The 24986-nt window shown below is 50.3% G+C and overlaps 1 protein-coding gene across 1 annotated transcript in view; it reads left to right on the top strand.

Moving 5' to 3' along the window:
- Nucleotides 1–24986, top strand: part of ABCC8 (ATP binding cassette subfamily C member 8) — a 186393-nt gene that overhangs the window by 111950 nt on the left and 49457 nt on the right. Inside the window, exons 9-19 of the mRNA XM_075326474.1 lie at nucleotides 362–496; nucleotides 6541–6703; nucleotides 6919–6959; nucleotides 7775–7920; nucleotides 10870–10975; nucleotides 11048–11152; nucleotides 11386–11461; nucleotides 11551–11656; nucleotides 11887–11925; nucleotides 16085–16120; nucleotides 24399–24497. Coding sequence (XP_075182589.1) covers nucleotides 362–496; nucleotides 6541–6703; nucleotides 6919–6959; nucleotides 7775–7920; nucleotides 10870–10975; nucleotides 11048–11152; nucleotides 11386–11461; nucleotides 11551–11656; nucleotides 11887–11925; nucleotides 16085–16120; nucleotides 24399–24497 — 1052 coding nt within the window. The remainder of the gene's footprint in view (nucleotides 1–361; nucleotides 497–6540; nucleotides 6704–6918; nucleotides 6960–7774; nucleotides 7921–10869; nucleotides 10976–11047; nucleotides 11153–11385; nucleotides 11462–11550; nucleotides 11657–11886; nucleotides 11926–16084; nucleotides 16121–24398; nucleotides 24498–24986) is intronic.

Raw genomic sequence — 24986 nt, forward strand, 5'->3', positions numbered from 1 at the left:
CCTTCTTGGGGAACTTGAGTTTGTGATGTTGTAAAGATTCTCGAAAATCACAGACTTGGCACTACCAACTTCTCTTGCTATGGCTGATAGGGTCACCCCTTTGGCCTTGATCTGGACAACCTGCTGCCGGAGGCTTTCAGTCACTTTGGAACGGCACACCTGGCAAAGTCAGTGGAAACTGGGAAGTTCGGCTGCCAGTTACATGGGGTTTGTCAGATAATGAAGGAAATTAGCACCAGGTGCCAGATTAATGGTGCTGCTCGGCGGTGTACGGTGCTGCTCGGCAGTGTGCAGTGCTCCTCGGCAGTGTGCGGTGCTCCTCCTGCGGCTCTAGTTCTCAGTCAGATTCCTCTTCTTCTAGATCATTGTTGGAATCATCCTGCTCTACTACATCCTGGGGATCAGCGCCTTTATCGGAGCAGCCGTCATCATTGTCTTGGCCCCTGTACAATATTTTGTAGCCACCAAGCTCTCCCAGGCACAGAGAAGCACGCTGGTATGTACTGTATATATGTATGTGTGCAATATATCTGCTTCTCTATTATATGGCAGCAGGATCCGAGACTGAGATCGCACCAAAGACAAAATCTGTAAGGAGTTTCAACCTTGGTCTCTTCAAACCATAATAAGATTTCCCAAAGGCTTAGTCTTCCCCTCCCCCTTAGGCCGGGAATATGAAGAATTTGGGAGATCGTGTCACTTGCAGCACGCCACCAGGTCTGGCCACAATCTCCTGCAGCTGCTTTAATGTTGCCGTTGCCTCTTGTTTTGTCATCCGTTTTTGAAGGCTTTTTGGTTTTAGGTAATCTCACTGTGGCGCCAACGCTCTTTCCCTTCTTCATGACGTCTTTAGGGTCCATGTTTTTGTCCTTTCTCCTGATTGATCACTTTCCACAATGAGATCCCTTTGCTGTGTGATCAGCTGTTGATCAGAATAGCTATCAATGATGGCGTTTGTGCCCCCACCATCCCTGGCTGTTTAACCCCCTAAATGCTGCAATCAATATCAACTGCAGCACTTATGGGATTAGGAGAGAGATCACGCTCCCTCTCCCCTCTGATCGGGACCCCCGTGATGTAATCGCGAGGGCCCGATTGTAATCATGGGTGCGCGAGGTTGTACCTCTGGGTCACCTGACTACGGAAAGCCTTGGTGGTCAAGCCTGGAGCACAATCAGTCAGGTTTTATATATATATATATATATATAATATATATATATATATATATATTATTATACAGTACAGACCAAAAGTTTGGACACACCTTCTCATCCCTAGAACAACTATTAAGAGGAGACTTTGTGCAGCAAGCCGTCATGGTAAAATAGCTGCTAGGAAACCACTGCTAAGGACCGGCAACAAGCAGAAGAGACTTGTTTGGGTAAAGAACACAAGGAATGGACATTAGACCAGTGGAAATCTGTGCTTTGGTCTGATGAGTCCAAATTTGAGATCTTTGGATACAACCACCGTGTCTTTGTAGAAAAGGTGAACGGATGGACTCTGCATGGCTGGTTCCCACCGAGAGGCATGGAGGAGGAGGTGTGATGGGGTGGGGGTGCTTTGCTGCTGACACTGTTGGGGATTTATTCAGAATTGAAGGCATACAGAACCAGCATGCCTACCACAGCATCTTGCAGCGGCATGCTATTCCATCCGGTTTGCGTTTAGTTGGACCATAATTTATTTTTCAACAGGACAATGACCCCAAACACACCTCCAGGCCGTGTAAGGGCTATGTGACTAAGAAGCAGAGTGATGGGGTGCTACGCCAGATGACCTGGCCTCCACAGTCACCAGACCTGAACCCAATCGAGATGGTTTAGGGTGAGCTGGACCGCAGAGGGAAGGCAAAAGGGCCAACAAGTGCTAAGCATCTCTGGGAACTCCTTCAAGACTGTTGGAAAACCATTTCCGGTGACTATCTCTAGAAGCTCATCAAGAGAATGCCAAGAGTGTGCAAAGCAGTAATCAAAGCAAAAGGCGGCGACTGTGAAGAACCTAGAATATAAGACATATTTTCAGTTGCTTCACACTTTTTTTTTTTTTAAGTATTTCACTCCACATGTGATAATTCATAGTTTTGATGCCTTCAATGTGAATCTACAATTTTTAGAGTCATGAAAATAAAGAAAACCCTTTGAATGAGAAGGTGTGTCCAAACTTTTGGTCTGTACTGTGTATGTGTATATATGTATGTATATATACATACTGCTGAGCGCTTACACTGAGGATTATGTATAACGGTGCGCGCCCACAGTGTGTTTCCCCCCGGGTGTAATGTCTGTATACTCTTCTGTATCCTCCCTGGGTGTAATGTCTGTATACTCTTCTGTATCCTCCCCGGGTGTAATGTCTGTATACTCTTCTGTGTCCTCCCCCGGGTGTAATGTCTGTATACTCTTCTGTGTCTCCCCGGGTGTAATGTCTGTATACTGTTCTGTGTCCTCCCCGGGTGTAGTGTCTGTATACTCTTCTGTATCCTCCCCGGGTGTAATGTCTGTATACTCTTCTGTGTCCTCCCCGGGTGTAATGTCTGTATACTCTTCTGTGTCTCCCCGGGTGTAATGTCTGTATACTCTTCTGTGTCCTCCCCGGGTGTAATGTCTGTATACTCTTCTGTATCCTCCCCGGGTGTAATATCTGTATACTCTTCTGTATCCTCCCCGGGTGTAATGTCTGTATACTCTTCTGTGTCCTCCCCGGGTGTAATGCCTGTATACTCTTCTGTATCCTCCCCGGGTGTAATGTCTGTATACTCTTCTGTATCCTCCCCGGGTGTAATGTCTGTATACTCTTCTGTGTCCTCCCCTGGTGTAATGTCTGTATACTCTTCTGTGTCTCCCCGGGTGTAATGTGTGTATACTCTTCTGTATCCTCCCCGGGTGTAATGTCTGTATACTCTTCTGTGTTCTCCCCGGGTGTAATGTCTGTATACTCTTCTGTATCCTCCCCGGGTGTAATGTCTGTATACTCTTCTGTGTCCTCCCCGGGTGTAATGTCTGTATACTCTTCTGTGTCTCCCCGGGTGTAATGTCTGTATACTCTTCTGTGTCCTCCCCGGGTGTAATATCTGTATACTCTTCTGTATCCTCCCCGGGTGTAATGTCTGTATACTCTTCTGTATCCTCCCCGGGTGTAATGTCTGTATACTCTTCTGTGTTCTCCCCAGGTGTAATGTCTGTATACTCTTCTGTGTCCTCCCCGGGTGTAATGTCTGTATACTCTTCTGTATCCTCCCCGGGTGTAATGTCTGTATACTCTTCTGTGTCTCCCCGGGTGTAATGTCTGTATACTCTTCTGTGTCCTCCCCGGGTGTAATGTCTGTATACTCCTCTGTCCTCCCCGGGTGTAATGTCTTTATACTCTTCTGTGTCCTCCCCGGGTGTAATGTCTGTATACTCTTCTGTGTCCTCCCCGGGTGTAATGTCTGTATACTCTTCTGTGTCCTCCCCGGGTGTAATGTCTGTATACTCTTCTGTGTCCTCCCCGGGTGTAATGTCTGTATACTCTTCTGTGTTCTCCCCGGGTGTAATGTCTGTATACTCCTCTGTGTCCTCCCCGGGTGTAATGTCTGTATACTCTTCTGTGTCCTCCCCGGGTGTAATGTCTGTATACTCTCCTGTGTCCTCCCCCGGGTGTAATGTCTGTATACTCTTCTGTGTCCTCCCCGGGTGTAATGTCTGTATACTCTTCTGTGTCCTCCCCGGGTGTAATGTCTGTATACTCTTCTGTATCCTCCCCGGGTGTAATGTCTGTATACTCCTCTGTCCTCCCCGGGTGTAATGTCTGTATACTCTTCTGTGTCCTCCCCGGGTGTAATGTCTGTATACTCCTCTGTCCTCCCCGGGTGTAATGTCTTTATACTCCTCTGTGTCCTCCCCGGGTGTAATGTCTGTATACTCTTCTGTATCCTCCCCGGGTGTAATGTCTGTATACTCTTCTGTGTCCTCCCCGGGTGTAATGTCTGTATACTCTTCTGTGTCCTCCCCCGGGTGTAATGTCTGTATACTCTTCTGTGTCCTCCCCGGGTGTAATGTCTGTATACTCTTCTGTATCCTCCCCGGGTGTAATGTCTGTATACTCTTCGGTGTCCTCCCCGGGTGTAATGTCTGTATACTCCTCTGTGTCCTCCCCGGGTGTAATGTCTGTATACTCCTCTGTGTCCTCCCCGGGTGTAATGTCTGTATACTCTTCTGTATCCTCCCCGGGTGTAATGTCTGTATACTCTTCTGTGTCCTCCCCGGGTGTAATGTCTGTATACTCCTCTGTGTCTCCCCGGGTGTAATGTCTGTATACTCCTCTGTGTCCTCCCCGGGTGTAATGTCTGTATACTCCTCTGTGTCCTCCCCGGGTGTAATGTCTGTATACTCTTCTGTGTCCTCCCCGGGTGTAATGTCTGTATACTCCTCTGTGTCCTCCCCGGGTGTAATGTCTGTATACTCCTCTGTGTCCTCCCCGGGTGTAATGTCTGTATACTCTTCTGTATCCTCCCCGGGTGTAATGTCTGTATACTCTTCTGTATCCTCCCCGGGTGTAATGTCTGTATACTCTTCTGTATCCTCCCCGGGTGTAATGTCTGTATACTCTTCTGTATCCTCCCCGGGTGTAATGTCTGTATACTCTTCTGTGTCCTCCCCGGGTGTAATGTCTGTATAATCTTCTGTGTCCTCCCCGGGTGTAATGTCTGTATACTCTTCTGTATCCTCCCCGGGTGTAATGTCTGTATACTCTTCTGTGTCCTCCCCCGGGTGTAATGTCTGTATACTCTTCTGTGTCCTCCCCGGGTGTAATGTCTGTATACTCTTCTGTGTCCTCCCCGGGTGTAATGTCTGTATACTCTTCTGTATCCTTCCCGGGTGTAATGTCTGTATACTCTTCTGTGTCTCCCAGGTGTAATGTCTGTATACTCTTCTGTGTCCTCCCCCGGGTGTAATGTCTGTATACTCTTCTGTGTCCTCCCCGGGTGTAATGTCTGTATACTCTTCTGTATCCTCCCCGGGTGTAATGTCTGTATACTCTTCTGTATCCTCCCCGGGTGTAATGTCTGTATACTCTTCTGTATCCTCCCCGGGTGTAATGTCTGTATACTCTTCTGTGTCCTCCCCCGGGTGTAATGTCTGTATACTCTTCTGTGTCCTCCCCGGGTGTAATGTCTGTATACTCTTCTGTGTCCTCCCCCGGGTGTAATGTCTGTATACTCTTCTGTGTTCTCCCCGGGTGTAATGTCTGTATACTCTTCTGTGTCCTCCCCGGGTGTAATGCCTGTATACTCTTCTGTATCCTCCCCGGGTGTAATGCCTGTATACTCTTCTGTGTTCTCCCCGGGTGTAATGTCTGTATACTCTTCTGTGTCCTCCCCCGGGTGTAATGTCTGTATACTCTTCTGTGTCCTCCCTGGGTGTAATGTCTGTATACTCTCCTGTGTCCTCCCCGGGTGTAATGTCTGTATACTCTTCGGTGTCTCCCCGGGTGTAATGTCTGTATACTCTTCGGTGTCTCCCCGGGTGTAATGTCTGTATACTCTTCTGTATCCTCCCCGGGTGTAATGTCTGTATACTCTTCTGTATCCTCCCCGGGTGTAATGTCTGTATACTCTTCTGTGTCCTCCCCGGGTGTAATGTCTGTATACTCTTCTGTGTCCTCCCCGGGTGTAATGTCTGTATACTCTTCTGTGTTCTCCCCGGGTGTAATGTCTGTATACTCTTCTGTGTCCTCCCCGGGTGTAATGTGTGTATACTCTTCTGTGTCCTCCCCGGGTGTAATGTGTGTATACTCTTCTGTATCCTCCCCGGGTGTAATGTCTGTATACTCTTCTGTATCCTCCCCGGGTGTAATGTCTGTATACTCTTCTGTGTCCTCCCCGGGTGTAATGTCTGTATACTCTTCTGTGTTCTCCCCGGGTGTAATGTCTGTATACTCTCCTGTGTCCTCCCCGGGTGTAATGTCTGTATACTCCTCTGTTCTCCCCGGGTGTAATGTCTGTATACTCTTCTGTATCCTCCCCGGGTGTAATGTCTGTATACTCTTCTGTGTCCTCCCCGGGTGTAGTGTCTGTATACTCTTCTGTGTCCTCCCCGGGTGTAATGTCTGTATACTCCTCTGTGTCCTCCCCGGGTGTAGTGTCTGTATACTCTTCTGTGTCCTCCCCGGGTGTAATGTCTGTATACTCTTCTGTATCCTCCCCGGGTGTAGTGTCTGTATACTCTTCTGTGTCCTCCCCGGGTGTAATGTCTGTATACTCTTCTGTGTCCTCCCCGGGTGTAATGTCTGTATACTCTTCTGTGTCCTCCCCGGGTGTAATGTCTGTATACTCTTCTGTGTCCTCCCCGGGTGTAATGTCTGTATACTCTTCTGTGTCCTCCCCCGGGTGTAATGTCTGTATACTCTTCGGTGTCCTCCCCGGGTGTAATGTCTGTATACTCTTCTGTATACTCCCCGGGTGTAATGTCTGTATACTCTTCGGTGTTCTCCTCGGGGCAGGGGTCCGCTCCCTGCCGCTCCACGTCCGGCTTATCATGGCTTTTCTCCATGTCTCAGGAATATTCCAACGAGCGTCTAAAGAAAACCAACGAGATGCTGCGCGGAATCAAACTGCTGAAGTTATATTCATGGGAGCAGATCTTCCACCGCAGCGTGGAGGAGACCCGGCAGAAGGAGATGACCAGCCTGCGGGCGTTCGCCCTCTACACCTCCATATCAAGTATGTGACCCCAATACATTGCGCCTAGATCACCTATGTGACCCCCATACTCTGCGCTGATATCAGGTATGTGACCTCCATACACTGAGCCATAAGCAAGTATTTCACCCCGAGCCCCCGCCATGCTTCACTGTAAGTCTTCCCGAGCACCTGCAGCAGACAGCGGGGAAGTTGACCTACAGATTGTGTCACTGATGTCATTTTCTCTATTGCAGTTTTTATGAATGCAGCCATCCCTGTTGCTGCCGTGCTCATAGTAAGTCTATTGTTCCTTATCACTATCGCTCCCACTGCGGCTGTCGCCTTTACTGCTGCTTCTTGCTGCTTCTGTCACCGTCTCCTTTTGCTGCTGCTGCTCCCCTGCTGCTGCCGCTGCTCTCCTGCTGCTGCTGCTGCTCCCCTACTGCTGTCAGGGAGCTTGTAAGCTCATGTTCACACTGGCCATAAGACAAAGAGAAACCAAGGGAAAAATTGCGAAAATATACCCTGCTGTAACTAAATAAAAGCATAGTGCATATAAACATAGGGTACTTAGTAAACACTGTTTTTGATAAAAAAAAAAAAAGTAGTCATCCCACCAACGACAAGGTGTACCCAGTTGGGACAGCACCTACAGTCTCTAATATTAAAACCTAACCATGGGTCTAAAATAGGCCTCAATGTGACTAAGGGCTAAGAGTGACTGGGTCCCAACAGGACACACAGGCAGGGGATCCCCTACTGCTGCCACTGCTCCCTTACTGCTTTCCCTATCGCTGCTTTCTGTTACTGTTGCTCCCCTAGTACTGTCGCTGCTACTGTTGTTCCCCTACTGCTGTCACTATTGCTGCTTCCTGCTGCTCCTTCCCTTCTGTTGTCCGCTGCCCCCTACTGCAGTCTCTGTTACCTTCTGCTGTTCGATGCTTCCTGTTGTCGTCTGCTGCTCCCTTCTGCTATGGCTGTTGCCTTCTGCTGTCCGATGCTCCCCACTGCCGCGTCCGCTGCTCCCCGCTGCCGCGTCCGATGCTGCCGTGTTCAGTTATCCCCGCTGCCGTTGCTGTTAAACTGTATCACGGTTCTCTTTCCATCCAGACTTTTGTGGTTCATGTGCATTTATTGAGCCTCGATGACTTCTCCCCAGCTGTGGCCTTTGCCTCCCTCTCTCTGTTCCACATCCTGGTGACCCCATTATTCTTACTCTCGAGTGTGGTGCGCTCCACCGTCAAAGCTCTAGTCAGGTACATAACCCATAGTGGTGGTGCTTAGTGGTGGTGCTGCTGTGAGTGGTATGTGCAGCTCCTGTAATGTTACTGATGCCGCCTTCTGTCCTCGGTTGGATGGCTGCGCAGCTCCTGTAATGTTATTGATGCCGCCTTCTGTCCTCAGTTGGACAGTTGTGCAGCTCCTGTAATGTAACATCCCGCCCACCTCCTTCCTTCCACATAGCCGGCGGGAGCCGCGGGAGGCAGGTAAGCTGCTGTTCATCGTTCCCGTGGTGTGACACGGAGCAACGTGTGATGTCACGGAAACGATGAACAACCGGCGCCATTTTAATTAAACAATTTTATGAAACCTAGCGACGCGTACACTACTCACGATTTGTGAGCGATACTGCGTCGCTAGGAGGTGTTACACAAGACGACATGGTGTACGATGCCGGATGTGCGTCACGAAAACCGTGACCCCCGACGATGCATCGCACGATCAGTCGTCTCGTGTAAAGCTCGCATTACTGATGCCGCCTTCTGTCCTCAGTTGGACGACTGCGCAGCTCTTGTAATGTTATTGATGCCACCTTCTGTTCTCGGTTGGACGGTTCCGCAGCTCCTGTAATGTTACTGATGCTGCCTTCTGTCCTCCGGTTAGACGGTTCCGCAGCTCCTGTAATGTTACTGATGCTGACTTCTGTCCTCGGTTGGATGGCTGCGTAGTTCCTGTAATGTTACTGATGCCGCCTTCTGTCCTCCGGTTAGACGGTTCCACAGCTCCTGTAATGTTACTGATGCTGACTTCTGTCCTCGGTTAGAGGGTTCCGCAGCTCCTGTAGTGTTACTGATGCCACCTTCTGTCCTCGGTTGGACGGCTGTGCAGCTCCTGTAATGTTACTGATGCCGCCTTCTGTCCTCGGTTGGATGGCTGCGTAGTTCCTGTAATGTTACTGATGCCGCCTTCTGTCCTCGGTTAGACGGTTCCGCAGCTCCTGTAATGTTACTGATGCTGCCTTCTGTCCTCGGTTGGACAGCTGTGAAGCTCCTGTAATGTTACTGATGCTGCCTTCTGTCCTCGGTTAGACGGTTCTGCAGCTCCTGTAATGTTACTGATGCTGCCTTCTGTCCTCGGTTAGACGGTTCCGCAGCTCCTGTAATGTTACTGATGCTGCCTTCTGTCCTCGGTTAGACGGTTCCGCAGCTCCTGTAATGTTACTGATGCTGCCTTCTGTCCTCGGTTGGACGGCTGTGCAGCTCCTGTAATGTTACTGATGCTGCCTTCTGTCCTCGGTTAGACGGTTCTGCAGCTCCTGTAATGTTACTGATGCTAGAAAAAACAAAAATACCTTCATATTTAAATAATTATCGCACCTCTATCTAATTAAATACTCTGAGAAAAATTTTCATTTTATGATAAGGTGCAGATTTATTTATGAATATACAGAATTTATTAAAGGGATATCATCTGAAAGAGCACAGAGTACAAAGTAGTGTTTGTAAAAATCACATTAAAAACAGGGGGTTTGCGTCTGAGGGGTCCAGCCCAGAAAACATGATCATATATGAGATACATTGAGATCAGAACAATGAATCAAGCAGCCAGGTTATCCAAAATACAAAAGGTCCCACACCATGCCATATGTATTCATAAGTCACATGAGTATTACATGAATTACTTCCTATATGATCATGTTTTCTGGGCTGGACCCCTCAGACGCACCCCTCTGTTTTTAATGTGATTTTTACAAACACTACTTTGTACTCTGTGCTCTTTCGGATGATATCCCTTTAATAAATTCTGTATATTCATAAATAAATCTGCACCTTATCATAAAATGAAAAATTTTCTGAGTATTTAATTAGATAGAGGTGCGATAATTATTCAATATGAAGGTCTTTTTGTTTTTTCTGGGGTCTCTTTTGGTGACCGTTCATATACATGGTTTGTGAAAATATGGACCTAATTATTCATTTGGTTTTGTTCATTGTTACTGATGCCGTCTTCTGTCCTCGGTTGGACGGTTCCGCAGCTCCTGTAATGTTACTGATGCCGTCTTCTGTCCTCGGTTGGACGGTTCCGCAGCTCCTGTAATGTTACTGATGCCGTCTTCTGTCCTCGGTTGGACGGTTCCGCAGCTCCTGTAATGTTACTGATGCCGTCTTCTGTCCTCGGTTGGACGGTTCCGCAGCTCCTGTAATGTTACTGATGCTGCCTTCTGTCCTCGGTTGGACGGCTGTGCAGCTCCTGTAATGTTACTGATGCCGCCTTCTGTCCTCGGTTAGATGGTTCTGCAGCTCCTGTAATGTTACTGATGCCGCCTTCTGTCCTCAGTTAGATGGTTCCGCAGCTCCTGTAATGTTACTGATGCCGCCTTCTGTCCTCGGTTAGATGGTTCTGCAGCTCCTGTAATGTTACTGATGCCGCCTTCTGTCCTCAGTTAGATGGTTCCGCAGCTCCTGTAATGTTACTGATGCCGCCTTCTGTCCTCGGTTGGACGGCTGTGCAGCTCCTGTAATGTTACTGATGCCGCCTTCTGTCCGTGGTTAGACGGTTCCGCAGCTTCTGTAATGTTTCTGATGCTGCCTTCTGTCCTCGGTTGGACGGCTGTGAAGCTCCTGTAATGTTACTCATGCCGCCTTCTGTCCGCAGTTAGACGGTTCCGCAGCTCCTGTAATGTTACTGATGCTGCCTTCTGTCCTCGGTTGGACGGCTGTGAAGCTCCTGTAATGTTTCTGATGCTGCCTTCTGTCCTCGGTTGGACGGCTGTGAAGCTCCTGTAATGTTACTCATGCCGCCTTCTGTCCGCGGTTAGACGGTTCCGCAGCTCCTGTAATGCTACTGATGCCGCCTTCTGTCCTCGGTTGGACGGCTGTGAAGCTCCTCTAGTGTCAGTGATGCCATTTTCATACCTGGCTGTTGTAACCTGTGCAGCCGTCCTTCGCAGAGACATGGTTCAGTGCTGTTTTCTGTTCTTGCAGCGTCCAGAAATTGAGCGAGTTCTTCTCCAGTGAGGAGATCGGGGAGGACACAGACAAATGTCTGCTGCCGCACAAGATGGGAAATCGGCACAAGTATCAGGCGCTGGTGAGTCTCTGAGCCGCGAATGATTCCCGGCCCCTCCTGCACGCTGCTCATTGTGTGCCCCCCCCCATACAGCCCCTCAAGGTGGTCAACCGGAAAAATCCAATCAGAGACGACTGGAACACCTTCCCCTGTCCACAGCGGAGACCAGAGAGTGAGGCCGAGGAGTTCTGTATACGGGTGAGGAGGGGTCTGTGTCCACGGCTGGGAAAGCAGGGTCTCTCTGTATCCATGCACAGCTAGGCCGGGGTCTTGCTGACTCTTTTTAGTCGGGGAGGATTCTGTCTCATTTTCCAAGGCTAAAGAGGGGGTCTCTTTACGTCCATGGCTGGTGAGGAGGGGTCTCTTCTTGGCCACTGAGGTCTGTCCTGTGGGTGTCATTACCCAATGTCATCCCCGCTCTGTCTCTGTAGATAAACAGTGGGTTTTTCACGTGGACCCCGGACGGCGCTCCCGCTCTCTCCAGCATCGACATCCGGATTCCTCGAGGTGATTGTTGATTTTGTTGTCTCCTCGCTTCTTATACATGATGTTCTGCGCTCCGGGACCCTGTGTCAGGTGTGTTCTGCGCCCCCTAGGTCAGCTGACCATGATTGTGGGACAGGTGGGCTGCGGGAAGTCCTCGCTCTTATTGGCCACACTAGGTGAGATGCACAAGATCTCCGGAGAGGTCTGCTGGGACAGGTGAGTGCCGGGGGTCCGCGCCCCAGGTGTGAGGGGTCACACTAGCGAATGCCGCCTGTATGGCGGGTGACACGAGTGGCTGAGCGTGCCGCCTGTTATCGTGTTGTTGTGGACACAGCAGCAGGTGGTGATGATAAGTTAATGTCCCGTGCGCTCGTTACCTCTAATCTGTGTACTCAGCAGCAGATTGCGCCTGTTACTGGCACTAATGACCCTGCTTTATTCTACAGCAGCCCCAACTGTGACAGCGAGACCACCGAGGACATCAGGTGAGCGCTCCATTACTGCGGCCTCTGCGGGGGGAGGGGGGGAGGGCGCAGCAGCCCCAACTGTGACAGCGAGACCACCGAGGACACCAGGTGAGCGCTCCATTACTGCGGCCTCTGCAGGGGCAGCAGCCCCAACTGTGACAGCGAGACCACCGAGGACATCAGGTGAGCGCTCCATTACTGCGGCCTCTGCGGGGGGAGGGGGGAGGGCGCAGCAGCCCCAACTGTGACAGCAAGACCACCGAGGACACCAGGTGAGCACTCCATTGCTGCGGCCTCTGCGGGGGGAGGGGGGGAGGGGTCAGCAGCCCCAACTGTGACAGCGAGCCCACCGAGGACACCAGGTGAGCGCTCCATTACTGCGGCCTCTGCGGGGGGAGGGGGGGAGGGCGCAGCAGCCCCAACTGTGACAGCGAGACCACCGAGGACACCAGGTGAGCGCTCCATTACTGCGGCCTCTGCGGGGGGAGGGGGCAGCAGCCCCAACTGTGACAGCGAGACCACCGAGGACACCAGGTGAGCGCTCCATTACTGCGGCCTCTGCGGGGGGAGGGGGGGGAGGGCGCAGCAGCCCCAACTGTGACAGCGAGACCACCGAGGACACCAGGTGAGCGCTCCATTACTGCGGCCTCTGCGGGGGGGAGGGGGCAGCAGCCCCAACTGTGACAGCGAGACCACCGAGGACACCAGGTGAGCACTCCATTACTGTGGCCTCTGCGGGGGGAGGGGGCAGCAGCCCCAACTGTGACAGCGAGACCACCGAGGACACCAGGTGAGCGCTCCATTACTGCGGCCTCTGCGGGGGGAGGGGGGGAGGGGGCAGCAGCCCCAACTGTGACAGCGAGACCACCGAGGACACCAGGTGAGCGCTCCATTACTGCGGCCTCTGCGGGGGGAGGGGGCAGCATCCCCAACTGTGACAGCGAGACCACCGAGGACACCAGGTGAGCGCTCCATTACTGCGGCCTCTGCGGGGGGAGGGGGCGAGGGGGCAGCAGCCCCAACTGTGACAGCGAGACCACCGAGGACACCAGGTGAGCGCTCCATTACTTCGGCCTCTGCGGAAGGAGGGGGGGAGGGGGCAGCAGCCCCAACTGTGACAGCGAGACCACCGAGGACACCAGGGGAGCGCTCCATTACTGCGGCCTCTGCGGGGGGAGGGGGGGAGGGGGCAGCAGCCCCAACTGTGACAGCGAGACCACCGAGGACACCAGGTGAGCGCTCCATTACTGCGGCCTCTGCGGGGGGAGGGGGCAGCAGCCCCAACTGTGACAGCGAGACCTCCGAGGACACCAGGTGAGCGCTCCATTACTGCGGCCTCTGAGGGGGGAGGGGGAAGCAGCCCCAACTGTGACAGCGAGACCACCGAGGACACCAAGTGAGCGCTCCATTACTGCGGCCTCTGCGGGGGGAGGGGGGGAGGGGGCAGCAGCCCCAACTGTGACAGCGAGACCACCGAGGACACCAGGTGAGCGCTCCATTACTGCGGCCTCTGCGGGGGCAGCAGCCCCAACTGTGACAGCGAGACCACCGAGGACACCAGGTGAGCGCTCCATTACTGCTGCCTCTGTGGGGGGAGGGGGGAAGCAGTTTGTTTTCCCGGTGACTGCAGGTTGGAATTTTCACCTCTTAATTCATGAATCAAGTAACGATCATCTGCGGTCAGAGCTGAGAATCGAGCTGCGCCCCGACACATCCCTGCGCCCCGGCACATCCCTGCACAATGGTAACGATGTTTTGCACTTGTGACTTTGCGGCTCCAGATCTCTCCGTCCTCTACAGCTCTGAGCGTGAGACGTCTTCATCTTATAGACAATCATCTCGGCTTCTCATACAGAAATGTAACTGCAGATATTCAGCAGATGATTAGTTCTGCAGATTCTCGTCAGCCACTGCATTGTTACTGTTTTGCTCTTTTTCTTCCTCTATACTACAAATCACACCCTGTCCTCACATTCCCTAATAGTTCAGTGTGTTATTAGGTTGATTCTTAAGTCAAAGGTTGCTGGTCTGAATTGACGAACCGCCTTGAAGAAGATTTCCCAAGAAAAGAGACACAGCCTCACCCAGCTCATCGATAGTGGTCTCTGGGCCAAGAACATTCCCAAACTGCATCATGTGCGGCCATGACAGGAGAAGGATAAGAAATGACTTCCCTCCATTCACAAGCCAAGAGATGACGTCCAGGCAAAATACCGGATTCACTCATCACAAGGTCTATCAGTTCTGGTGACACCTGGCAGTGGAGGCTGCTCGTCTGCTCCATAATAGTGAGATCACAGACGGCCATGAAGAGCGACGCGCGTTACATAAGTCTGGAATGGTGACCCGAAAAACGGTGAAGACTCAACTGCAATATCATCATAAGAAGCGTCGGCTCGAGATTACACAGAAGAACCAAAGTATGCATCAACGCTGGAAACGTGGAGAAGAAACCTGACCAGTAAATACCAACACTGGGAATGTGGAGAAGAGACCTGACCAGTATACACCAACACTGGGAACATGGAGAAGAGACCTGACCAGTATACACCAACACTGGGAACATGGAGAAGAGACCTGACCAGTATACATCAACACTGGGAACGTGGAGAAGAGACCTGACCAGTATACACCAACACTGGGAACATGGAGAAGAGACCTGACCAGTATATACCAACACTGGGAACGTGGAGAAGAGACCTGACCAGTATACACCAACACTGGGAACATGGAGAAGAGACCTGACCAGTATACACCAACACTGGGAACGTGGAAAAGAGACTGGGGATCAGATATCGGTGGAGACACGCTGGAATCATCTGATGGATCCCAGGAGTCAGGCAGAGGTGAAAGCCAAAGGAGATTTACAAAATACTAACAAAATAGTAACAGTGCAGCGAGAAGAATCTGCTGAATATCTGCAGTCACATCTATGTATGAGAAGCCAAGATGATTGTCTGTAAGATGAAGACATCTCACGCTCATAGCTGTAGAGGACGGAGAGATATGGAGCCTGAAAATCAAGAGATCAGAACAGTGTTACCCTTTTGCTTGTCAGTGTATATTCTAATGCTCGTCCCTTGTCTTGTCTCTCTTCCGTTGCCCCTTGACTTCTATCTTTTGTCCGCCATCACTCATCTTTTCTTGTTTATCCACCATCACTCGTCTTGTCACTTATCCTCTGTCGCTCATCCGCCGGCACTCACTTGCAGTCACTTGTGCTGTCTCTTGTCTGCCATCACTTTTCTGTCTTTCATCCATTGTTACATGCCTGCTGTTACTTATCTTTTGTTGCTTGACTTTTGTCACTCATCTGCTATCGCTCGTTTTGCTATGCTCATCTAGTGTAGCTCATCTTCAGTTACTGGCCTTTCACTCGTCTGCTGTCGCTCCCCTCTGCCGTCGCTCCCCTCTGCCGTCTCACCCCTCTGTCGTCGCTCCCCTCTGCCGTCGCTCCCCTTTGCCGTCACTCGTCCACTGTTGATTGTCTGCCATCATTCCTCTGGCGTCGCTCATCCACTGTTAATTGTGTGCCATCATACCTCTTCCGTCTTGTCTCCTGTGGCGTCGGGTCTCCTGTGCCGTCGCTCCCCCTCTGGTGGCGCTCCCCCTCTGCCATTGCTCCCCCTCTGCCGTTGCATCTCCTCTGCCTGTGCTTCCCCTCTGCCATTGCTCTTCCTCTTGTGGCGCACCCCCTCTGCCGTTGCGTCTTTTCTGCCTGTGCTTCCTCTCTGCCGTTGCTCTCCCTCTGGCGTCGCGTCTCCTCTGCCATCGCTCCCCCATTGGCGTCGTGTCTCCTCTGCCAGCCCTCCCCCTCTGCCGGCCCTCCTCCTCTGGCGTCTCGTCTCCCCCTCTGGCGTCTCGTCTCCCCCTGTGGCGGCCCTCCCCGTCTGGCGTCGCGTCTCCCCCTCTGGCGGCCCTCCCCCTCTGGCGGCCCTCCCCCTCTGGTGGCCCTCCCCCTCTGGCGGCCCTCCCCCGCTGTTATTCACCTTCGTTGTTGTCAGGCAGAGCCGGGTAAAGGTCTCTTTTTTTTTCATCCCGCTATATTCTATGGAGGATGGAGAATAGAGCGGCTGTAGGGCCACGTTCTGTGTTCTCTGTCCGATCGTGTGCAGAGATCTGTGGAGTGTAGACAAGCCGCCATGCTGTTCTCACGTGTCTGTATCTCCTGTTACAGCCTGGAGCGGGACACGGCCCTGGACGTGGAGATCAGGTCAGTTCAGTTTCCGCGCCATTGTCCTTGCGACTTGTGCAGAAAGTAAATGGCCTTGTGGCTCCTCCCACTGCACCCGAATCCAATAGCGGAACAGTCTGCAGTGCGGGGGTCCAGCGTCACAACAGCCCCTCGCACACCGGAAAGTAAGACTCCTCCAGTGACTATCGGCGCAGTCTGGATGATGGGAGTCCCTGGGGCGCAGATGATGGGGATGTAATTAAGTGTCTGCACACCGTGTCCTCCGCCAAAGTGTGCGTGTATGTATATAATGTGTGTACAAATGCCCAGCGGACAGGAAAACTCTACACACCCCTGCAACAGCCCTGGTCTATTTCCTAGGTAAAACAATCATTCTAAGGGTCAGTCACATCTGCACGTGAGATCTGGGAGCGAGATGCGAGTGTCTTTCCGTATGTCATGGGAGTGCGGTTTACCCCCTCCCATGCCTCGCCACCCCTCACTTCATCCTCCGCCTCGTCCCTGCCTCATCCCTTGCCTCTGCCCTCGCCTTGCCCCCCGCCTCACTTCGCCCCTCACCTCGGCCCTCACCTCTTCCCCCGCTTCACCCCCCTCCTCGCCCCCCCACCTCGTGACGGAAGGGGAGAAACGGATAGTAGATAATGTCCTACACCTATCTAATGTCCCATCCCCCTACATATTGTAAGATCGCACCCTTTGCCATTCATGTGGCAGTAAAGAGGATTTTTCCTTGCATTTAGCCACAAAATAAATAATTAAATGAAAAAACGACACGGTGTCCCCCTTACTTTTGTTAGCCAGCTAAGGTGAAGCAGACAGCGGCAGCCTGCAGACCCCAACCATCAGCTTTACCTTGGCTGGTGATCCAAAACAGAGGCCCCTCAACGCTGTTATTTTTAAGTTATTCAATTAAAAAAAAAAAAAGACAAAACATGGGGTCCCCCCCAAATTGAATCACCAGCCAAGCTGAGGCGGACAGCTGGGGTCTGGTATTCTCAGGCTGGGAAATCCATGGTTATTCGGTCCTCCTCAGCCTAAAAATGGCAGGCCACAGCCACTCGTCACAGCTCCTGGCAGTTTGCGCACTACTGTGTGACTCACTTGCTGTGAGCTACGGTGACATCATGAGGTCAATGCAGGCAGTGGCTGCTGTCACTGCCTATGCGGTTCATTCTATTAACATTCTTCATAAGCTAGGTCACTGAGAATGTCGTGAGACCCCCCCCCCCAATGTGGATTACAGCGGACCTGATTTGGATTTTGATGGGGAATAAATTGGTGAATGACGGGGTCTTTGGTCTTTATTTCTTTACTAATTCTCAGTTTTTATGTCTTTCAGGGTCGTTTTTGTAGAACGTCGTGGGACCTCCTTCTGGATTACGGCAGAACTTAAAGGCTTTATATTTTTTATAATAAATTGGGGAATAAGGAGGGCTGGTGTCAGGGTGTTGTTATGAATAAAATATTTTTTGTGTTTTTTTTTCTACTTAAATCTACTGGATAAGTAATGTGGGTGTCTGATAGACACCCACCCATTACTAATACCAGGGCTTAATGCCAAGCTGAAGTCCCATTATTGGTGCATCTAATGCATTCGCCACTTCTGGGGAGGACCAAATAACCATGGACCTCCCCTGCCTGAGAATACCAGACCCCAGCTGTCTGCTTCACCTTAGCTGGTGATCCAATATGGGGTAAACTCAATGTTTTTATTTTTTTCCATTATTTATTTAATTTTAAATGAACAATTTAAAATAACAGCGTTTGGGGCCTCTGTTTTGGATCACCAGCCAAGGTAAAGCTGCTGGCTGGGGTCTGCAGGCTGCTGCTGTCTGCTTCACCTTAGCTGGCTAACAAAAGTAAGGGGGACCCCATTTAATTTTTTTTTTCATTTAATTTATTTTTTGGCTAAATAAAAGGACAAACTCCCTTTACTGCCACTCGAACGGCAAAGGGTGCGAGCTTAGAATATGTAGGGACAATATATAGGTGTAGGACATCACACATCTATGTATTAGCTATCTATCATCTATCTATCAAGCTTTTAACAACATGTAAAAGTTCATGTTAAAAATGAAACACACATGCATGTCCGTGTTCCGTCCGTGTGCTGTACGTGTGTGCCATTCGTGTGATGGACGTATGTGGTCAGTGTGCCGCGTGGTTTTCTTGCACCCATTGCCTGGTATTGGCGAGGCATTCCCTGCGTGCTGCGATTTGCCCCTACACTGAATTTTGCAGAAGACCAGCTCACAGATGTGTTTGTATCTCCTGGCACTTGCAGATTTTATACGAGTGAACCCTAAGAAGAACCATCCCAGGAACGTCCCTCTTTAATGTCACCTATCTGTACAAATCCACTGAGAACCAGTACAAATCTGTTTAACCCCTTCAGCCCCGGGGCACTTTCCGTTTTTGCGTTTTTGTTTTTTGCTCCCCTTCTTCTGAGAGCCGTAACTTTTTTATTTTTACGTCAATCTTGCCATATGAGGGCTTGTTTTTTGCGGGACAAGTTGTACTTTTAAATGAAACCATACGTTTTACCATACGGTGTACTGGAAAACAGCAAATAAATTCCAAGTGTGGAAAAAACAGCAAAAAAAGTGTGGTGGCACAATAGTTTTTGGGATGTTTTATTCACGGTGTTCACTATATGGTAAAACAGATGTGTGGGTGCGATGCCTGAGGTCGGTGCGAGTTTGTAGACACCAAACGTGTAGATTTACTTGTATCTAAGGGGTTAAAAAAAATTCACAAGCTTGTCCAATAAAAGTGGTGCACGTTTTGCACCATTTTCCGAAACACATAGCGTTCTCATTTTTTGGGATCTATGGCTCAGTGATGGCTTATTTTTTGCGTCTCGAGCTGACGTTTCTAACGGTACCATTTTTGCGCAGATGCTACGTTTTGATCGCCTGTTATTGCATTTTGCGTAAAACTTGCGGCGACCAAAAAATGTAATTTTGGCGTTTGGAATTTTTTTGCCACTACGCCGTTTACCAATCAGATTAATTGATTTTATATTTTGATAGATCGAGCATTTCTGAACGCGGCAATACCAAATATGTGTGTATTTATTTCTTTTTTAACCTTTTAATTTTCAATGGGGGGGAAAGGGGGGTGATTTTTAACTTTTAGGTTTTTTGTTTTTTTTTTTTTTAAAACTTTTTTTTTACTTTTTTTTTTTTTTTATTTTATTTTACTAGTCCCCCTAGGGGGCTATAGCGATCAGCAATCCGATCGCTCTTATCTATCTTCTGATCACAGCTATACAGCTGTAAACAGCTGATTCAGTCACTTTCTGTTTCTCTCTGCTCGCGGCCGAGGGAAAACGAAAGTGAAACTTCATAGCTGCAGGCGTCATCCCATGAGCCTGTGCTACAATGGCAACCACCGAAAGTCACGTGATCACGCACGTGACTTTCGGTGGGGGCGACGGTAAGTAAAAAACATTGCCGCGCGCATATAGATCTTGCTGCCAGACTTTGGCAGCGAGATTTAAGGGGTTAAATGTTGCGAGTCTAAGCGATTCCATTCGCAACATGCAGGCACACATGTCAGCTGTTGAAAACAGCTTATATGTGTGCCGACCGCCGCCGCCTGCCCGCGGCAGGGGGCGGGGCTTAACTGGACACGCTCCATGACTGATATATCCGTCCATGGTCGTGAAGGGGTTAACTGAAAAAGAAAAAATTTGCATATATTTGCACACCCTTAGGCGGGCTTTACACGTTGCGACATCACTACTGATATATCGTCGGGGTCACGTCGTTAGTGACACACATCCGGCGACGATGAGCGAGCACAGAAGCGTACGATATCGCTGATCTGTGTAACGTCGGTCATTTCCATAATGTCGCTCCTGCTGCAGGTACGATGTTGTTCCTCAATCCTGCTGCACCACACATCGCTTTGTGTAAACCCACAGGAGCGACAAACATTTCCTTACCTGCATCCACCGGCAATGTGGAAGAGAGAAGGTGGGCGGGATGTTATGTCCCGCTCATCTCCGCCCCTCCGCTTCTATTGGCCGGCCGTTTAGCGACGTCGCTGTGACGCCGAACGCACCTCCCCCTTGAAGGAGGGATAGTTAGGCGATCACAGCGACGTCGCCGACCAGGTAAGTGCGTGTGAAGCTGCCATAGCGATAATGTTCACTACGGCAGCAATCACCACATATCGCATGTGCGACGGGGGCGGGAACTATCGCGCTCGGCATCACTGGCAATTCCTACCGATGTCACAACGTGTAAAGCCCGCCTTACACTAATACTTTTGTGAAGTCTCCTGTTCTGGCAGTGTTCAGTCTTTTTGGGTGAGGGTCTATCACACGGCACATATAGAATTGCTGATCTGGGTGTCCTGTTCCTTGCTGCCGGCCTCTGCAGCCTCCCAGCCTGATTTTCTTCTTGTTTGCTCATCATTGAGTGACGTCCGGTCCCGGGTAATGTCACTCTTGTGCCATATTTCAGTCCCTTATTTATCACGTCTTCACAGGGTCCATGTATCTGATGCCTGGGAAAGGTTTTTATCTCTTCTCCTGACTGATCACGTTCTACAGTGAGGCCCTCTGCTGTGTTGTCAGCTGTTTACAGTCCAGAAGATGTCAGGAAAATCCTCCTAGATCAGCAACACCTTCTCCGGGGTTAATCAAAATCGCTGTAAATGATGGGGCTGAGCTCTGATACTGTGTGACATGGGGGGATGTGATCGGTGTAAATGATGGGGCTGAGCTCTGATACTGTGTGACATGGGGGGATGTGATCGGTGTAAATGATGGGGCTGAGCTCTGATACTGTGTGACATGGGGGGATGTGATCGGTGTAAATGATGGGGCTGAACTCTGATACTGTGTGACATGTGGGGGATGTGATTGGTGTAAATGATGGGGCTGAGCGCTGATACTGTGTGACATGGGGGTGTGATCGCTGTAAATGATGGGGCTGAGCTCTGATACTGTGTGACATGGGGGGATGTGATCGGTGTAAATGATGGGGCTGAGTTCTGATACTGTGTGACATGGGGGGGTGTGATCGCTGTAAATGATGGGGCTGAGCTCTGATACTGTGTGACATGGGGGGATGTGATCGGTGTAAATGATGGGGCTGAGCTCTGATACTGTGTGACATGGGAGGATGTGATCGGTGTAAATGATGGGGCTGAGACCTGATACTGTGTGACATGGGGGGATGTGATCGGTGTAAATGATGGGGCTGAGCTCTGATACTGTGTGACATGGGAGGATGTGATCGGTGTAAATGATGGGGCTGAGACCTGATACTGTGTGACATGAGGGAATGTGATCGGTGTAAATGATGGGGCTGAGCTCTGATACTGTGTGACATGGGGGGATGTGTTTGGTGTAAATGATGGGGCTGAGCGCTGATACTGTGTGACATGGGGGGGTGTGATCGGTGTAAATGATGGGGCTGAGCTCTGATACTGTGTGACATGGGGGGGTGTGATCGGTGTAAATGATGGGGCTGAGCTCTGATACTGTGTGACATGGGGGGGTGTGATCGGTGTAAATGATGGGGCTGAGCTCTGATACTGTGTGACATGGGGGATGTGATCGGTGTAAATGATAGGGCTGAGCTCTGATACTGTGTGACATGGGGGGATGTGATCGGTGTAAATGATGGGGCTGAGCTCTGATACTGTGTGACATGGGGGATGTGATTGGTGTACATGATGGGGCTGAGCTCTGATACTGTGTGACATGGGGGATGTGATCGGTGTAAATGATGGGGCTGAGCTCTGATACTGTGTGACATGGGGGTGTGATCGGTGTAAATCATGGGGCTGAGCGCTGATACTGTGTGACATGTGGGGAATGTGATCGGTGTAAATGATGGGGCTGAGCTCTGATACTGTGTGACATGGGGGGATGTGGTCGGTGTGAATGATGGGGCTGAGCGCTGATACTGTGTGACATGTGGGAATGTGGTCGGTGTAAATGATGGGGCTGAGCTCTGATACTGTGTGACATGTGGGAATGTGATCGGTGTAAATGATGGGGCTGAGCTCTGATACTGTGTGACATGGGGGTGTGATCGGTGTAAATGATGGGGCTGAGCGCTGATACTGTGTGACATGTGGGGAATGTGATCGGTGTAAATGGTGGGGCTGAGCTCTGATACTGTGTGACATGGGGGGGGTGTGATCGGTGTAAATGATGGGGCTGAGCGCTGATACTGTGTGACATGTGGGAATGTGGTCGGTGTAAATGATGGGGCTGAGCTCTGATACTGTGTGACATGGGGGGATGTGTTCGGTGTAAATGATGGGGCTGAGCGCTGATACTGTGTGACATGGGGGAATGTGTTCGGTGTAAATGATGGGGCTGAGCGCTGATACTGTGTGACATGGGGGGATGTGTTCGGTGTAAATGATGGGGCTGAGCGCTGATACTGTGTGACATGGGGGAATGTGATCTGTGTAAATGATGGGGCCGAGCGCTGATACTGTGTGACATGGGGGAATGTGATCGGTGTAAATGATGGGGCCGAGCGCTGATACTGTGTGACATGGGGGGATGTGGTCGGTGTAAATGATGGGGCTGAGCGCTGATACTGTGTGACATGGGGGAATGTGATCTGTGTAAATGATGGGGCTGAGCTCTGATACTGTGTGACATGGGGGAATGTGATCGGTGTAAATGATGGGGCTGAGCGCTGATACTGTGTGACATGGGGGGATGTGGTCGGTGTAAATGATGGGGCTGAGCGCTGATACTGTGTGACATGGGGGGGATACAACCATAGCCCTGATTATAGGAAGGTGTAACCACATCATTGGATTTGTATGGATGATGTGCGACATGGAAGGCAGAAAATGACCTGAAATGATTGTTTATGGTAGGTTTGGTATTTTTCTGGGGGCGTGTAGACTTTTGTATACACGTACATTTATATATAAAGTGTGGATATGTTTATCTTCACTGAAGGCAACAAAAGCAGGAATTCCGTGGCGTTGAGGAGTAAGTGGAGATGTGTGACACTTGCAGAATATGTGCGGAGCCTGGCATCCCCCCTTATTACGCCCCTCGTCTCTGCAGCTTCTTCATCCCCTGGAATGGCCTCCATCCGTCCTGAAGCATTTCTCCGAGGTGCTGAGCGCTTGTCGGCTGCTTTGCCTTCACGCTGAATCAAACTCATCCATTGGGTTGAGATTAGGTGATTGTGGGACGGCGGTCGCTGCAGAACGCATTGGTGGCCATGCTGAGTGAGGTGCCTTGTATGGTGTATAAATCCCCACCAGTGTCACCAGCAGAGACCTCCTTTATCACTGCCATGCTGCATGGTGGATACTGCACCTATAGAAGCATCCATTGGATTGAGATTAGGTGATTGTGGGACGGCGGTCGCTGCAGAACGCATTGGTGGCCATGCGGAGTGAGGTGCCTTGTATGGTGAATGAATAAATCCCCACCAGTGTCACCAGCAGAGACCCCCTTTATCACTGCCATGCTGCATGGTGGACACTGCACCTATAGAAGCATGCATGTACTCTTCTACATCTCTCATGACTGCTGGTACCAAAAATCTTCAGTTTAGACCCGTGTATAGATGGACACTGATCTGTCCGGTCCTTGTAGTCCTCGGTGGCGACTTCTTTACATGGAGCGGGACCTTGTGGTTGAAATGCTGCAGTCTGGACGCCTGGTGTTGAGAGGTGTTTGCTACTTGATGTCTGTGTATCTTTTATGACGGTTGTTGTTTTTGGTGCTATCTGTTTCGGTTTCTCAAGCTGGTAACGCTGATTCCAGGTGACCACCTGATGAAGGTGAGGACAGAATGAAGAAGGGGTATAAATCTGTCATCCAAGGAGAAGCGGGCACCAAGAGGAATCTGCGGTGTAACACGTATTCTGGTTTGGTTCACACGTGTCCTTAGTCCTTGTTTCCACATAAAGTTCTTCCTGGTTTTGCTGCTCTCAGTCTGAATCGACAATATTCACATTCCAATAAGAACAAGGAAAACCGTTGCATGAACACAGATGCCCAGACTTTGTGTGCTCTACATATTTATACTTAGAGTATATATAGTGTTTGGTGGCCAGTTTTACACCTCACGCTGCCCCTTATTGCAAAGCATCAGGTGCAGGTCTCGGCCTTCATGTAATTGTGGTGGTTTCCTGTAAATTGATCTTAGTGATTGAAGGGTTCCTATTCACGGACGATGGCGTCCCTTTGGCCCGGTTACTTGTCCTCTGTCCTTCATGTGGTCTGACGTATTGGATCACTGTGCCTTGGCTCAGGAGCTTGCACTCTCTCACTCCCTTTCTTTTGTCTCAGGAGGAGGGGGGCAGTAGCGTATGCCTCTCAGAAACCTTGGCTCCTGAATGCCACCATGGAAGAAAACATCACCTTCGAGAGTCCCTTCAATAAGCAAAAGTAAGAAACCTCTAAATTGAGGGACAATTCTGTATGTGAGGCCAGTCAGGAAAGGAAAGGGTTAAGTGAGCTGTCCAGGGCCCAAAAAATATGGCAACGTCCTCCAAAAACCGCGCCACACTCAACCACAGTCTGTATGTGGTACTGCAGCTCAGTGCACATATACGTCACTGTGTAAACATGTGAGACCTTCACCCTGGACCACCATTATACATTACTCACTAAGGGAACCATAGGAAGGGTAGGGACAAGACCAATCTGTACAAGAATATACAGTGCCTTGAAAAAGTATTCACACCCATTGAAGTTTTCCACATTTTTCACATTGCACCGACAGACTTAAATGTCTGTTATTGGGATTTTCTGTGGCACTGACACTAAGTGCAATGATTTGTGAAGTGTAAGGAAAAGATTCCTGGTTCTCTAAAAACTTTTATAAATATAAATCTGAAAATTGTGAGGTGCATTTGTATTCACCCCCTGTAGTCT

This window comes from Anomaloglossus baeobatrachus, chromosome 10, assembly GCF_048569485.1.
Source record: "Anomaloglossus baeobatrachus isolate aAnoBae1 chromosome 10, aAnoBae1.hap1, whole genome shotgun sequence".
Lineage (NCBI taxonomy): Eukaryota > Metazoa > Chordata > Amphibia > Anura > Aromobatidae > Anomaloglossus > Anomaloglossus baeobatrachus.